Source organism: Centrocercus urophasianus, unplaced genomic scaffold (assembly GCF_019232065.1).
Source record: "Centrocercus urophasianus isolate 14NV4802_14NV808 unplaced genomic scaffold, USGS_Curo_1.0 seq_38, whole genome shotgun sequence".
Taxonomy (NCBI): Eukaryota; Metazoa; Chordata; class Aves; order Galliformes; family Phasianidae; genus Centrocercus; species Centrocercus urophasianus.
The window spans coordinates 891,706-907,838 of record NW_024884955.1 but is presented as its reverse complement, the minus strand read 5'-3'; the positions used below and the strand labels follow the sequence as shown (position 1 = coordinate 907,838).

The window sequence follows — 16,133 nt, the reverse complement described above, 5'->3', positions numbered from 1 at the left end:
AGGAACACAGGACTCTGTTTGGAGGCACTGAAGTTTTAACACAGCCCCATCTCAGTAACACTGCAGCATTTCTGGATAGAAGCGGTCTCCAAAACGAAACCAACCCCCCGGTGGTGGGGAAAAGAAACAGCTGGAAATCTATTCTGACTATGGAAAGAAAGGTAACGACTGCACCACGTTCTAATCAAGCACTTCGGTGACCACCGCTCCCTTTCCCGTGCTGTGGTTTCCCCCCAGTGGCACCAGCAGCAAGCTGCAGCTCTCCACAGGGGCTGAACCATCAGCAAATCGCTTCTCGCTGCTTCCAGCTTCACTCAGCTCCAGGGCTTCCAGCCTCCTTAAATTGTGAATCCAGAACGGGGATGATGATCCAGCTGTGCAGGTTGGGTTGTCCCTTGAGGAGAAACCAGATGGCCCCAAAGCTGCAGGGCAACACAGCAGTGCTGGGTGCTTTGCTTTGCCAGAGAGCATTTGGGGTTTTTACTCCCATAATACAACAGCTTTTGTTACACCTGTTAAGAACAAAATCCTTTTAAGGGACAGGAGTTTAACATCAGTGCCTTCTTGACACCATCCCTCCAAATCTTTTCCTTTTCACCATACTTACAGAAATCGAATATAGAAATCCTGTGGGTTACCAAAGGATCAAACAACAACATTATTAAATATATTCTCCTAGAAAATTCTGAACACAAATAGAAGTGCCAATGTCACCACAGGAACCTCAGAACCAATCAGCAAATGGTAAGAATGACAGAAACGAGCAAAGGATCATAAACATTCCAATGCCAAAAACCCCACAGCACAGAACTCTCCACATACTCCTACCAGGCCCACTGCCACTCCAGCTCTTGTTTCTATAACTGGCAAAAAAAAATACAGCCCAACCAATACATAAAAATGTTTTTATTTATGGTTCAGTTAAGAGACACGACTGATGACTTAGAGCTGATTTAAGTTAACCCCTTATTCCCACTACTTACAGAGAGTGGAAGTATTGAGGAGCTTTTTTTTTTTTTTTAATCCATTCCACTTCATTTATTTTAAAGATTGGAATCAATTTGATCCTTCTTCTTGGAAGACAACCATCAAATAACACTGACACAACAGGAGTGCCAGTGCTGGGCAAAACACAAAGCCTCCTGAGAAGCACATTTCCAAAAATCCCTGCTCTGTGGATGACACTGGGGTGCACAGCAGGCACTGGGCAGCATCTCTGCTCACTGTCCAACCACTTGATTTTGTTTGAAGGAAAGCCCTCCTTTCTGTATCTTCTGCTATTGGAGACAACAGCTACCAAACACCAAAAGAACATGAACTGCTCCTCCAAGAACACTGATGGGGCCTGTAGGGCTGTGTCTGGCCTGGTAACACAGCCAGCTCCACTCCAACATGTAACTGTTGTAGGGTTTTTCCAGGAATGGATATTACCTGAAGGGCCAGGTGATGACAGCCTCTTCCAGGATATGCAATCAGGCCTAAGTCAATATAAAATTCACAGGATACAGTAAATAAATTCACCATCTTCATCCCAACAGAGGACAACGCTGCTTTGTCTTCTGCCAGCAGTGCACACCTGGCCTTTCACACTCAATTGATTCGCACAACAAAATGACACGTTTTGGTGCACAGCCATGTTCACCAGCATCAAGGAGCAGAGATCTTTAGAAGAACCTTCCTCCTGCTTCCTGTCAGCTCAGGTCAGAGCACAGCAGCCTGATTTCTGCTGACACAAAGCACTTGCCTTTCTTGCCTTTCTTGCAGTGAGACCATTACCAGAAATAGGCTCGAACCAAGCGCTTCTTCTTCACGTCACAGCAGCATTCTGGGCACTTCTTCATCTACAAAAACAGATGAAGAAAACATATTGATTACATATAAACTTTCTCTTCCAAGTTTGCAATGGTCTGATATGAAATATAACCAACGCTTTCATTTCATTGCTCTTAAGATACCTTGCCTACTGTTTTTAGATGTGGAGCTGGCATGCAACCACTGCTTTAACTGCTAGCAATGCACAGAGGAAAGCAAAAAGGCTGCTTGGTGAAGTAGCAACAAGTTTCAGAGCAGTTGTCTCACACTTACAGCTATGGCACACCTAGAAGAGGAAGGAACGAGGAAACAGAACACGATTCAAGAACTTGCAAGAGCTGCTGTGAAGTACAGAAGTGCTGGTTGGCAAAGTGCTGTAAGGTCACCAAGGAGTTCTGTGAACTTCCTCAGGCACAGATGAGAAGGAAGTGGGCACAGCAGGAAATCAGTGGCACACGTGGCCAGGACCAGGATTCCTCCAGAGGTACAGAGCACATTCATTTCTTCATCCCACCACACACCTTCCCAGGTATCCAGCAGAAGGTGGCACGTGATGCACTTGTTTCTCAACCCAGGTTTCAGGATGCTTCTCGACTTACGTTCAGGAAACCCTGCCTATGACCTTCCCTTGTATGTTACTGTTGTAACACAAAGCATGGACTATAAAGTAGGTTAGGGCAGTTTATTTCAATGCTAGAAAACAAAATACTCCAAATGGAGGGAGAGAAGAAACTCATTTTACCTCCCTGTACACACTGCTTTGTCAAGTAACTCCCCAAATTTTAAGTGTAACATATAATTGTGAAACTTTAATTCCCCTACAGTACATCTAAATAGCACAGAGAACAACTTCCAGTTTCTCTGGAATGCCTACAAGAAGAGCACGAAGGAACAAGGTATTTAAAAGCTGAAAAGAGCAATGGACCTCTGCACAGAAAACTACAACCAAAGGCAGCATACATAATGTGCTCCATGCAATGCCTTCCCACACGTGGGCAGCCCTCACCTCACCCAGCACTGATCTCTCTAATATCACACAGCTGCAGGGAATTCTGACTGCTCTTCCAAAAGTTTCAGAAACATTCCAATATTATTCAGACTCTCTGCAGAACGAAGCTGTTTCAGCGACGCAAGAAATTGGAAGGGACACAATTTGCAAACCTGAAGTCATTGAGTCTTTAACAAGGCTGTTAGTCACTTCCTCAAGTAGGACAGCATACACCGAGCTGAATTTGAACTGAAGAAATACAGTGTGAGTAACTTGGCCTAGATGAGTCTTCAAATCCAACCTCATCAGTAGCAACAAACCCCTGACGCCATCTGATGAGAGCTCAGACAACAGCTACTGCCATCAGTGGGGGGAAATGCCCACAGCATGAACCAGAGCAGGGACTGCATTGGGGGGGAAGCATCAGCTGGTGGTTCCTCTGAGGTTGGTTATAGAGGAACGTGGGATATTTGCAGACAGCTTGTTTGCAAACCTGTGCTCTCCAGCAAGACATCTTTCCCTCAGTTCTATATGAAGAGCAGGAAACACGCTTCTGTCCCATCACCTGGAGAAGTCTTCCTGCAGTCCTAAAGCAATACCCCAAACAGCTGAATATCTGCCTTGTCAATAGCATTGCTGATTCTGAGAGCCATTCATCAGTAGAAAGATCTGTCACAAGTGAGAAAGTGACAAGAGCTTCATGCTGTCAGTGACAAGAAAGTGACAAGAGCTTCATGCTCTATACGAAGGGCAAAGAACAACGCTCACACTGAACTTTGAGGGGTGCTTGACTACAGAACAAACAGGCAGCTAATGAGAAGATGCTTCTTACATCCTCTACATAACAGCTTGTTGTTGAGAGCAAAAAAGAGATCCTTAGCAATACAGATTTTGATTTAAGTTGTCTACAGAGGAGACAGATGGATCCAACTATTGATGCATGCAGAAAGACCAAAGCTCCAAAGGTGCACTTCTGAAGGACAGGATGTCCACGGTGAGTTTTGAGGACTTTGTGTTTGTCCCTTTCAAACAAGCAGGACATTGAAATGAACTAACAAGAAACAGGTCAAAATGACAGCAAAGAAAGGAGACAGTTCTTCACGTAACATGCGACCAAGTTGTGGAAGCGCCTGCTATAGGACACGAATGACAAAAGGTCACAGGAATTCCTGTCCTGCAAATGGTTTCAGGTTTGTGAGAATATTCACAGGAAAGTGCCACATTCACATATTCTCCTCCAGCCATAATTTTTTGGCTGTTGGCAGAGACAGGATGCTGGATTGGATGCACCTTTACTCTGACTCAGTACGTCTGCTATCGTACTCCTATGGTTTACTCACGTTAATTTCCAGCCCCAAAGGTGTGCAATTACTAAAGGGTGATTAAAGAAAGCTGAAGCTGAGCAAGTTCTGGGATTTACCTATGAGCTATCAAAATGCACGTCAATATGAGGACTGACAAGAAAACCAGACCTCAGAATCACCAAATTCCCCAAGATGAATACCACAGCACAATGGTACTAATTGCTTAATATACCACAGCTCTTCACAGTTGGGCCAATTCCTAAGCTGACATAACCATAATTGCAAGCTATGTCTTACTGGCAAAAGGAACGAGTTCTTCCCCAGGCGTGTACAAGATTTTTATGGGCTGAGGCAATGCAACAATCTCCCTTATTTCTAAGAATGGGGTCATAAAATGCCTGCCTAACCAACAAGCTCCCCAGGGGTCTCATTCTATTCAACAGACAGCTTATAAATTACAGTACAGATTATAAATGCATGCTAGTAATTCTTGGATTCACTCTTTATTACCATAGAACGACTTGGGTTGGAGGGGACCCTTAAAGGCCATCTGATCCAACCCTCTGCAGTGAGCAGGGGCACCCACGGCTCCATCAGTGCCCACAGCCTCCCAGCCTGACCTGAGTGCCTGCAGGGATGGGGCACCCACCTCATCTCTGGGCAGCCTGTGCTACTGCTTCCCTGCTCTTACCGTAAAGAACTTTTTCCTTTTACGCGATCTAAATCTCCCCTCTTTTGGGTTGAAATAATTCCCTCTTGTTAGAGAGGAAAGCATTTGAAGGAAGCTGAGAAGAGTTCTGCCTTCAGTCACACTCCAGAACATGGAAAATAAAGATAGCAGAGGAAACGTTCAAGTGATAAACTTAAAATGAGTGTTGGATTTTCTCTCTGTCAACAGAAGAATTTGATTTCCAGGGCTGTTCACGTGGTTCTCCTGAAAAGCACAGAAATCCCTATCAGTTTCAGGAAAAAGTGAAACTAATAAACAAGGTAACCTTTAAGAGCTGTTCCCAACATGTTTTGCAGCAAGTGAAGATGCACAGTGGGCATTTTAAGGGTACATCATCCTCAGATTTGCAGTTAGGACATTGGTATCTTCCTACAGTGCAGAGGGGGAGAGAGGAAGAGAGAGAAAGGAAATTACTAAGTTCCATTGACCACCTGTGAAGTTCTCATGCATACACACTTCCACCACTGCAATCTAGAAACCAGTGACCACGAGTTCTATAAAATTCTTTTACCTTGATGCAACACAGGACCCTGTTGTATTACTTGTATGACCTCAACTAGATTTCTTGGCGCTTCAAATTCCCGTTTAGAATGAGAATTTACATCCTTGCTTTACAAGGAAGTTGTTGAGAAAAACCTGTTCCCAGGAAACTATTACATCACTGTGATAAAGATAATGAAGTACTTGGATGGAACAGATGCAGCTAGCAGTATAAATTCTACTCTGCAATCCATACTACACATTATTGCACCTGTGCAAATACAGGCAGGAAACAACCACAATTTAACAGAGCATCAGCATAATCCTCAGTTCTACATTTGTTTATTCCCACAAATAACAGAATCACATCTGCAAAGCTCACCTATACCTACCAAACTCTGGATCCAACTCCAGTGGTAAGCTGGGCACAACTCCAGGAGCTGTGGGTGCTCTCACGTGACTCATTTCTTTAGATACTTCAGCCTTTGGTAATTCAAGTTTGCATTTCTGGCTGAGGCACGAGGAAGAAGTCTCTCCCCCATTTCTTTCTGGAACCTCACTCTTAGGAACATCTCCATCTGACCATGAAAACAATAGCACACAGTACAGTAAAACACAAAAACACAATTCACAGCAAGTTCAGTAAGTTCTCATTATACAAGAACAAATGAATTTGAATAACTTCTTTTGACCCCTGAAGTTTCTGGTACTTCACACACAACATCATTACTGAAAGAGGCTCTTTGTGGTGAAATAGTTCCATGGTGAACTATTCTTAGAGGATCCTGATTCGCTCTTGCCCCTCCTAGGTGCAAAAAATTCCACCTTCAGTCATAACACATTTCTCAGTTGGCCCTATAACAGATTTTCTCCTTGTTTCCTCATGCTTCCCATCTCCCACTGCCTTCCAGCCTATGCTTGTTTTGTTGGTGTTTTTTTTAACATGACTTGGAGGTGGCCAATTGCTTTGACGTTCCTTTACATATCATGACAGCCAAAGCTGTCAGACACTGCTTATCTTAACACTCAACAGGAGCCCAAGCTTCAGAGAAACACTCCTCCTCACCTTGGTTAGGGCAGTTTGCTCTTTTAGTCAACCACCTCTCCAGAGTTGCAGCACTTTTTTCATTCTGCATCTGCTGTTTCTGTTCATCACCACCAACTGTTCCAGTCAGATCTTTACACACCTGCCTGAACTGCTCCTTGTGATGCGGCCGCACAAACATGGTAAACCCTGCCAAAAGGAAAGGCAGTGAATGCATAGGGCAGTAAATGGCTGACTATGAAAGAGTGGTTATTTTGGAGGGAGGTAATTCTCTGGAAAATGAGCAAAATCATCCATAGTCCTCAGAGTATCTTCAGGCTTTTTGCTGTGTTTAAGAATCACCAAGTTTTCCTGGCTAGAAGACAGATGAGTATTTAACACCAAAAACAATCTCAGCTTACTGGGAACTAAGAACTTAGCACTGCTATAGCTAGCCATGAGACCTGCAATAGCCAGGAGAGCAACATTCAGCAAGTGCAACAGTCAGCACTGCCTTGTCTAAGAACAACTACTTGTAACATAATTGAGGAAGGAAAAAAAAAGTAATGAACTCAGCTGACTGAAATCAGTTTGACTGAAGGTTTAGACTGGAATTACTGAATTTTACTCAATTTTTTTTTTCCTTGAAGAGTTCCCAACTGAACAGAGGCAACCTTTCAACCTCAGGTTTTTTTTTGCTCTCTGTAGTGTTCACTTACTACAGCATTCCTGCTACTCCATTTATCTGGTTTGCCAGAGTAAAAGATGGAAGAGGGGATGTTTAGCAATGCTCCCAGCAGTGGAGAATTTGTAAGCTAACTACTGAGCAGGGAAAGGTTATTCTTCACACGGGATCACAGCACCGACATATTTTTTCTCAACCAATTAAAAAAGGCTTTAAAACAACCCTTACTTTGCAGGAGATGAAAGTCTTCTGGCCTCTCAGTGGTGAGGGCTGCCACCACTGGAATCATAGCATCGTAGTCATCCGTCCTCTTGTAAGCCAGCAGCGCCTCGTGGAAGCGGCTGTAGGCGCTTTCCTTCAAAGCCTTTTTCACATCGTTGAGGTAGGTCACCCTGAGGACCTGGTGCTGATCTCTCCTTGAGCCTGAAGCATTTTTCGTGTCTTTACTCACAGCTTGACTGGTGTTATCCCCTGAGAGGCAAAGAACACAGATGAGCAGTCCTCTGTGCTCATTTCTCCTCCTTCAGAGAGGGGTTCCTAAACCACTTCAAACCACTGCAGCTTGCAGTCACACGCCCTGCTCAGACATGACTTTGGTGCTCCTGGCAATGCCAACTGAGCAAATTAATTTTGGGGAACCTCGTTAGCACCTCTGGGAGTTTAAAACCTCTGAAATGGAGCAATGTGTGAGATGGTCACTGAGGAATGAGAAATAGGTAACACAGAAGTGACTGTGCACAGAGGTCAGCAGCAAATCAGGTTTCGTGCTACCCTTTAAAAGAGCACAAGCATTATAAACAGATGGCTTACCCAACTACACTGCCTGATACACAAGCAAGTAAACCTGAGTGCAATTGTAAAGATATTTCTTTTTCTTATACCAGAAGGAGGTGTCCTTTTTCACCCCCAATGGGAAAGCAAAAAGCCAAAAGAGACTAACCCACCCAAAATAAACAACTAGATAGATGGTGCAGCGAGACAGCACCAGAGAAGACAGGTATAGCTAAGAACATCTTGCTAAACTCCAAATGGGCTTCTTTTCAAAATGTCAGTGTCTTGTTGCTGGCAGGTTTTAGCATATTAGAAGTATGTTTTGCATATTAGAGGTATGTAAACGCAGGTAAAACACGTAATAAGCTGATTTAAATTAACCAACCACATGTTTTGATATTTAAATCTTTATCCTTCACAGAGATAATGAGCTTCTAAAAGATGGACTTACTTCAACTTTGGGAAAGGGGAAAAAGATGGGTGTGAGTTTTCTCTTTGGCAGCTTCTCACAGGAGCAGACCCTACCCAGGGTGTGAGTCACAGGAATGCTGCATACATTTATTCCTGTTATTTTCTTAATTGCTTTGAACAGAACCAAACTGCTGTGCAGATCAATCTCACAGATCTCGGGGAAAAAAATTACCAAAGATTATTTCATGCCAGAGTTCTTAAAATCCAAAATAAAACCAGGAAATTCAACAAAAGAAATAACGTGGCCTCACAGATGAAAAGCTTTCAAAGCCTTCCAGGAATCGTTGGCTTTCTATTTTATTTTTTGTATTTAAGAAGAAAGGATTAGTCTGACTATTCTTTACCATCTTAAGACAGACATCTAAGCTGCCCAACTAATTTCCTTGTAAGAAACACAGAAAATTCCCAGCTGTTCTCAGGAAGATCAGTAATCACAACAGAACTGAGCCTTTGACTGCAAGGGTAAATATTGGACAGCAGGAGACTAGAAGGACACAGGTAGACATAATGTGTAATTGTGAGAATATGTTTACTGGTCCCTGTTTCTGCAGAAAACACACTGCCCACACTAGGATTGTATGCAATCCTCATAACAAAACAGGAACTGCATTTTGCTTTATACCTAAATTCAATCTGACCTCATCTAAAATTACATTCTCCAAACATCTCCTGTTCACAAACCCTGGGCAAACAGGACACGCAGCAGTCTTGTCAACTCACCCTCTCCCTCACTGAGAGGCACAGGTCAACATCCAGTGCAAACTCCTGCCTTTTGTTGGCTCCTTTCATATCCACCTTGATATGTGACTAACTGGTGTTTGTGCTGTACAATCCTTGCTGAAAATTCTCAGCTACCCTCACTCCTACCTACAGTGAGCTGCTGCTGGTCCACTGTGCCAGGTGAATACAGGAGACACTGGTTCCCCTTGAGAGAATTTACAAAGATTTACAAACAAAACATAACATGCAATACCTTAGGACTGTGATTTTACTTAACACGAAGCATACCTGCACTGGTCTGTCCTGTTGTCAAGTGAAATCCTCCCTGGTTCAAGTGCAGCCCAGCATTCAGCTGAGTGCATGAGTTCTCTGAGAAGGTTGTTTTCTGCCGACTCTCTTTTTCTTCTGTTAAAGCAAACCAGTTTGTTAGCAGTGAAGGAAGAATGAAAACAGAATGATGTATTGCAAACCTTGTCACCCCATGATGAAAACACTTGAAGTAAACGTATTTCTTTGTTTTGAGGGGATGAACCAACACCCTGCTCCTTTAGCATCTTACTGCTCCAGGATTTCAAAGACTGCACCAGCTGTTCACAGTTCTTGTGGCACTTTGGGGGTAGCAAAGCAGCCAGAGGAATGCACACAGTTTTGAAATCCACTGATAAGGTTTGAGGTACAAACATCAGTAAAGCATCCTTTTGAAAAAAGGATGGCACCATTACTACCAATGCAGCAGCCAAAGTGCAGGCATCTGTGCACGCTTGTGGCATGGCAGGCAGGAGGGCCATGCAATGCAAGATGGAGCTTCATTTTGAGTCACCAAATTTGCTTTTCATCCTTGCATTTCCACACACTTCATCTCGCTCTATGATTAGACAAACTCTAAAGTTCCTCACCTATTTTCTTTGCCAGTCCTTCTCTCTCTTCCAGCAGGAGGCTGTGCTCAGGTTTGTACCCACAGCCCACCCCAGTCAGATTGCAACATGCTTCATCAAACTGTTTCTTATGGTGAGGTCGAACAAACTGGTAAAATTCTTTCATTAGAGAGAGGGAAGAAGAATAAATCAGTCAAACAAGAAAAACAAAAATCAGTCCACAACATGTAAAAAATGCTACAGAAGTTTATGATGGTAGGACTTCTGGGTTAGTGTAGTTAAATAGCTTAAAGCCCAAATGTTGTTCTTTAGAATTTACGTAAGTACACTTCAGAACAACACTGAGTGAAGTTACAGAGCAATCTGCCAGCAAAGCTGGAGCTAATAACTGTAATTTTTCCACTGTAAACAGGAAGCAATTTACACATCATCTCACTTCACTGTAAAATGCCTACGGACCAAAACCTAAACCTCACTGCAAGTCAAATGAACTTCTAAAGCTGCAGGCACACGAAGCCTGAAAGCTACACGTTGCCTATCAGCTGAATGTGGCAATCTAGTGTTCTCTTATTTGTAGAGCAAGCAAGGCAAATTGGGAGAGAGATTGCAGCTATTATTCCCAAGTGCTCGTATTCCCACTCCTTAGCCTTGCATATAGCCTTACTCATATTGTAAATTGCATAACTATGCTTTTATTTTTGGCAGACGAAAGAAGTGACAGAAAAATCTGCCCCTCTGCTCATACGCACAATAAACAACCAGTGACACCTTCAGATTCTCCTGCCCTCGTGAAACAGGGCCTATCTAAAACACAAAGTCATGTATAAACACAGCAGGGAACTCGTCGTACCTCGCAACAAGACATGCTTTTCCTCATCCTCTGTAAAAAGGGAACTCATTTGAGACAACATAGTGTTGAAGTCAGCCGTGCTCCTGTAGCGCTGAAGAGCCTCAGAGAAGAGATTGTAGTTTTGCTGGCTTAGGGTCTTCTTCACTGTTGCAATGTATAAGGTCGCTCGGGCTTTCTTTGGCTCCGTTGGGTCTGCTGCCTTGTTGGCCAGCTGAGAAGACAGGAAGGTTTTTCAGTAGACAGGATGAGGAGAGGAGCTATCCTCATGGGTATGGAGATGAAGTTAACATTTACAGTTCTGCAGCATTCCTCAAACATTTGAGACTTTCAGGAGGCAGAAGGTATCTTTAAACACAGAGTAGTGACTTGGACTGCACACAGAACAGTGCAATGCTCTCACATAATGTGTGACTCTTGTAATACAGGCAGCAACACAAGAAAAGCAAATATCCACATTCAAAGGATGGAAGGTGGTCATGTATTTCAGTTCCTCTAACACAGAAAATCTGGACTACTCTCTAGTTTTGGGAAACATTTATGCTCCATAATCACAAGCAGCAGGAACTTGAAAAAGATTCAGAATGAACCCTCCTTTATGAAAGTGCAGATCACAATGTTCTTACTCAGTTTCAACATGTGTAACTATGACCCTTGTCACGCATTTTCAAGTCATAGGGCAATCTTCTGAGGCATAAGTATACTATTAATTTCCCCAGATGATTATCTTATCTATTCCTAAAACATTGTTCCTAACATCTGTATCTGCTCTCCTGTGAAAGAAAAGCAATGATATTCATCTTCTCTGCTGACAAAACTGAGTGCTTCAGAGGAGCACCTCCTAGAGAAGGTAGCCAAGTTTCATTTCACAATTCTATCCTTAGGATAAGGCTTATTAAGAGAAATGAGACCAGCTGCAACTTTCAGGGCCAGGTTGATTCATCATAACAACAAACTGTAAATACAACCTTCTGCAATGAACCTGTTCCCTTCCTCACACCTTGGATATCAGCACATCAGGATCTGTGACTACTCTATTAGTTCTGGAGGCCAAGAGGCTGGCAGACTCTGGCAGAGACAGAACCCAGCTGGACAGCATCTTCAATGACTACTGGCACCCACAATCACTTGGGATCCCCATGAATTCATCACAGCTCTCAGGCAATAAGCTGCATTAGGATTTTTACCATGTTTTCCTCCATCCTCTTAGGAGACAACACAACAAAAATACACAACTGCAAACAGGATGCACATCAATGCACAACAGGGGGGGAGGGAGTCACGATGTCATCACTGACCCAAACCAAGCTGGTCAGTTACATTATTTGAGGCTCTACTACCAATAGAAAAAGAACAAATCCACTCACATTCACACAGGGTGAATAATGAGGTGATGTTAGCAACGTAGTTACAATCAAAGAACAATGCTTTGCACCTAACTCCACCTGAACCTTTGTGCTTGACTGGACTTGCGATGCCTAAATCCGAGAAAGAGCATGTCAGAAACAGATTTCAGATGGGCACTCATGAATATTTATAATTTAGGAAAAAAAACTACATTTGTTTTGGCATCAGCATCAGTCCATGTCAGTCATCTGCCTGCCTGGAAGTTTTCAATTCAAATTACAGCATTCTACATATCAAAAGGATGACAGAGACACAAGAAAACACGTACTGGATTGCTGACCAGCTTTATTTTCTTCCTTCCTCCTTTCTGCTCATCTGTTAACCTCTTCTCATACTGAAGGGAAAGCGTTGACAGACGTTGTGCCTACAAAGATTGATTAAAAATAAACAAAAAGCTCTCCAAAATGCTTTTCAAAGTTGTAATCTACTTAATTTAGCCATTTTTCCAGTAGTAAAGCTTGTTAATCCAGCTTGTGACACCACTCAAAGTGAAGCAAAGCAACCTAAATTATTGCAAAGGGAACTATGGCACTTACCTCCTTCTGGAAAGTAATGATCTACTGCACATTTCAGAAAGACAGAACCAAGCAGAGGAAATCAGAGTAGATTCCTGATGAAGCAAAGCTAGGCTTACAGCTAACTGTTTCAGAGTAGGCCTGGGGGGCACACAGGTGTGGAACTGATGTCTCACACAGCCCTCACTTTCATGCCTGAAGTACTTCTCACTGAAGAAACTGTCACAACTTCTCCTGGGATATTGAGAAGCCCAAGCAGCCTCATAGGGAATATCAGGTCAGATGGGAGGAGACAGTATTAGAAACTCCTGTGGTTCAACAGGTTCTCTTGTGTTCCCCATTTCCAGTAACAGTTGCACTTGTACAACTGTGAGTGGGAACACTGGCAGGCACAAAGCTCCAAAAGCTAAGTGCATGGCCATAAGCAACAGGTTGCTTAACAGCAGCCTCCAACACTAGCATAAGTCAGTAACAACCACATTGCAAGCATTCGTCTGAGTAACAGATGAAGCAGTGGGATAGCCCCATATTGCCCACTGATTTCTACACACCTGTTGAGAAAGCAGGTACTTCAAGTGATTTATTTCTTTGCTCTTGCCCAATAAAGATTTTCTTAATGAGTATGTGACTATCAGTCCATTTTCAGAATAGCATGGTTTAATTTCTGAGAAGAACCAGTGAACAACTGTTCACAGAATCACAAGGTTGGAAACGACCTGCAAGATCATCCAGTCCAACCCCCCTCCCATTCCTATCAGTGCCACAAGCACTAAACCATCTCTTGTAGCTCCTCATCCAGGCGCCTCTTGAACACAACCAGGGATGGTGACTCCACCACCTCCCTGGGCAGCCATTCCAGTGCCTGACCACCCTTTGAGAGAAAAAGTTTCTCCTAATATCCAACCTAAACCTCCTCTGGTACAACTTCTGGCCGTTTCCTCGGGTCCTACTGTTTGCCTGGGAGAAGAGGCCAGACCCTTTTACACCACAGCCTCCCTTCAGGAAGTTGTACAGTGCAGTGAGGTCTCCCCTGAGCCTCCTCTTCTCCAGACTGAACTGTATTCCACTGTGGCTTCTAAATGTTTGTTCAGATCATAAAGCTTCAGAGACAAACTAAATTAATCACACATTAAGCAATAAAAAAACAAACTAAGCACCAGGCCAGTAGATTTGCCAGCTGCTGATAGTCAGAAATAGAGCCTTCAGTGCACTCATAACACTGCAAGGAGAGTGAATTCCAGACATATCTGACCAATAGAAGTGTCCATTTAAATATATTCCACTTAAGTGTCATGTAACAGAATGAACAACTGGAATACAAGCTGCAAGTCGAACATGCATGATACATTGCAGTAAGTCAGAAGAAGGTCCAGAAATACCTATGCATTCTAATCCCAGACTGCCTATGAGCAAAATGTTTAATAGAATGATGGAGAAGACATAAGGCCTCCACAAAGTATTTCTCACAAGGAAAAAACAAACTCAAGTCATTCTTTCAGTGGACTGAGATACTACGTCTTGTATTTTGATTTTTTTATTTGAGATGACAAAGATTTGTTTCCTTAGAGAGAAATGTCCAACCTAATAAAATCAATTCAGAATGACAGCAGCTTAATTTCAACATGCAGGGTGCAGGGGTACTGTGTAACTTTGATAGAAGATAAAAAGAATAATACAGCTCCCATGATGGATGGTGAGTAAAGCTCTGAAAGCACACAAACTGTACAAGCAGTCCAAATGCAGTGGTCAGTAAAGAGTGCAACGCTCGAATTGTGCAGTGCTTCTGAAGGAGCCAGAGTTCAGCTACATCTCACTGCCACTTTTGGTGCAGCACAGGATGACCACAGCCTTCTGCAAGCCACAAGCAAACAGTAACACTGTACAGGAAGATGGACAAGAGCTGACTCACTGTCAAGTCATCGAGACCACCGGCTTACTTGACTTGAGGAAATCCCAAGCTAGACCAAAAGCAGTGCAGCTGTGTAACAGGACACTCTTCCCAGGGTGACAAAGCCCCAGGAGATGTGCTGGGCTTTCCAAAGAATGAGCTCAGACGTCCTTACCATGCCATGACTAAAGTGCCCGTGGATGATGGAGCTCATTTCTCATCAGCTACACACAGGCAAAACATTCTCTGTTTTTTCAAGCTCATACATTCCATCTGTCACAAATCTATTCCCATTGATATCCCTTACAGCTTTTTAAATACTCCTTGGATATTCCTTACACACTCACGCGTTCCCTTAAGCACATTCCCCTAACAAACTGCTTAGCTGAGTTGTTCTAGATGTTTCCTGGAGTCTAGTCAGTCAAGCCTCACTTTTTTCTTTTTTTAAAGAGCTCTTTGCTCTCCAGCCTGCAGTTAGCTTCCAGAGCCTACATGGTCAGCAGTTATGAAGAACAGTCCAAGTATGTACACACTGCTTATCTAATTGCATGTGTCTAGGAATCTCTTTGTTAAACTTCACTGTGAGCATCTGCAGATTCTAGTGCAATTACTTTTTGCTCAAGAGGGCTGAACTGGTGCTACAAAATCAATGCCAAACTCATTTTGCTTCAGAGCCAACAATTTTTACTTATTACTTTGCTGCAGCATCATCATTACCTTTTCCTCCCCTGGCAAACCATCATCTTCCTCCACCTCTTTGCTGTTCTTCTCACTGCGCTCCAACGCATCCAGAAGCCCAACACATTGTCTTCTAGGTGAGATCATCTCTTGCTCATATTCTGTGCAGAGGCTGGATGCTCCACCTCCATTTACTGGCATTGCTGCACAAGGCAGATAGCAAATTAACATTTTTGTGCTTTCTCTTGCATTTTCTTTGACTTAGCAACGCCTCAAAATCTGACTTAGCAATCCACAAAGATGGACAACAAAGACCTGTTGTTTTATCTCCTCTTCCATCTCTTGCAGAGCTGCTTTCTATGACTTAGGAAGAAGATTGCCTTGCTCAAACATTCCCAAAAACATCTCTCAAACATCTGTTATCACAATTTGATGCACAAATTTAAGTCAGGACTTTCCTCAAACTTCTCCTAAAGGAATATCATATTTAACGTCACAATGGCTTAGGATCAATGGAAAACAAAACCTCTACTGCCACAGTTGTCTGTGTTTGAATGCTACAATTTATGGATCTCCCTACAAACAAACATGAGCTCCTGCTCTTAAATGACTCACTCATTAAAAACAACAATGAAAACTTCTTAAAGAGAACGTAAGAGATGCTAGGATCTCACAGTATTAGCAGCTATAAGACACAGCCACCACAATGAACCAAGAATACATATTCTCACTCTTCAAAATCCACGTGCAACTGTTTTTAAATATAAGAATATGGATCCATCAGTGGTGTTTGCTACTTCAAAAAGGCTCTCTCTTCGAAATACATTTCCTCTACCTTGTAAAATGAGTTACATAGAGCTGTTTACTAAGAAAAGTAATTGTTTTGAGAATCTAAGCATCTTTAGCTACAAATCAAAAATGCACAAGTAGTAAGAAGC

At 42.9% G+C, this 16,133-nt stretch overlaps 1 protein-coding gene across 4 annotated transcripts in view; it reads right to left on the bottom strand.

Annotated features, from left to right (window-relative positions):
• Positions 1-1,001: 1,001 nt before the first annotated feature.
• Positions 1,002-16,133, bottom strand: part of RTEL1 (regulator of telomere elongation helicase 1) — a 37,619-nt gene continuing 22,487 nt past the window's right edge. For 2 of the 4 annotated variants that reach the window (XM_042832512.1, XM_042832515.1), the window contains 10 exons: positions 15,235-15,398; positions 12,383-12,478; positions 10,711-10,921; positions 9,882-10,019; positions 9,274-9,390; positions 7,252-7,494; positions 6,381-6,548; positions 5,707-5,892; positions 5,100-5,203; positions 1,002-1,841 (listed from right to left, as the gene is read on the bottom strand). In XM_042832512.1, the coding sequence (XP_042688446.1) occupies positions 1,773-1,841; positions 5,100-5,203; positions 5,707-5,892; positions 6,381-6,548; positions 7,252-7,494; positions 9,274-9,390; positions 9,882-10,019; positions 10,711-10,921; positions 12,383-12,478; positions 15,235-15,398 (1,496 nt within the window). In that variant the 3' untranslated portion in view covers positions 1,002-1,772. The other 2 variants (XM_042832514.1, XM_042832513.1) reach the window with 2 other exon arrangements.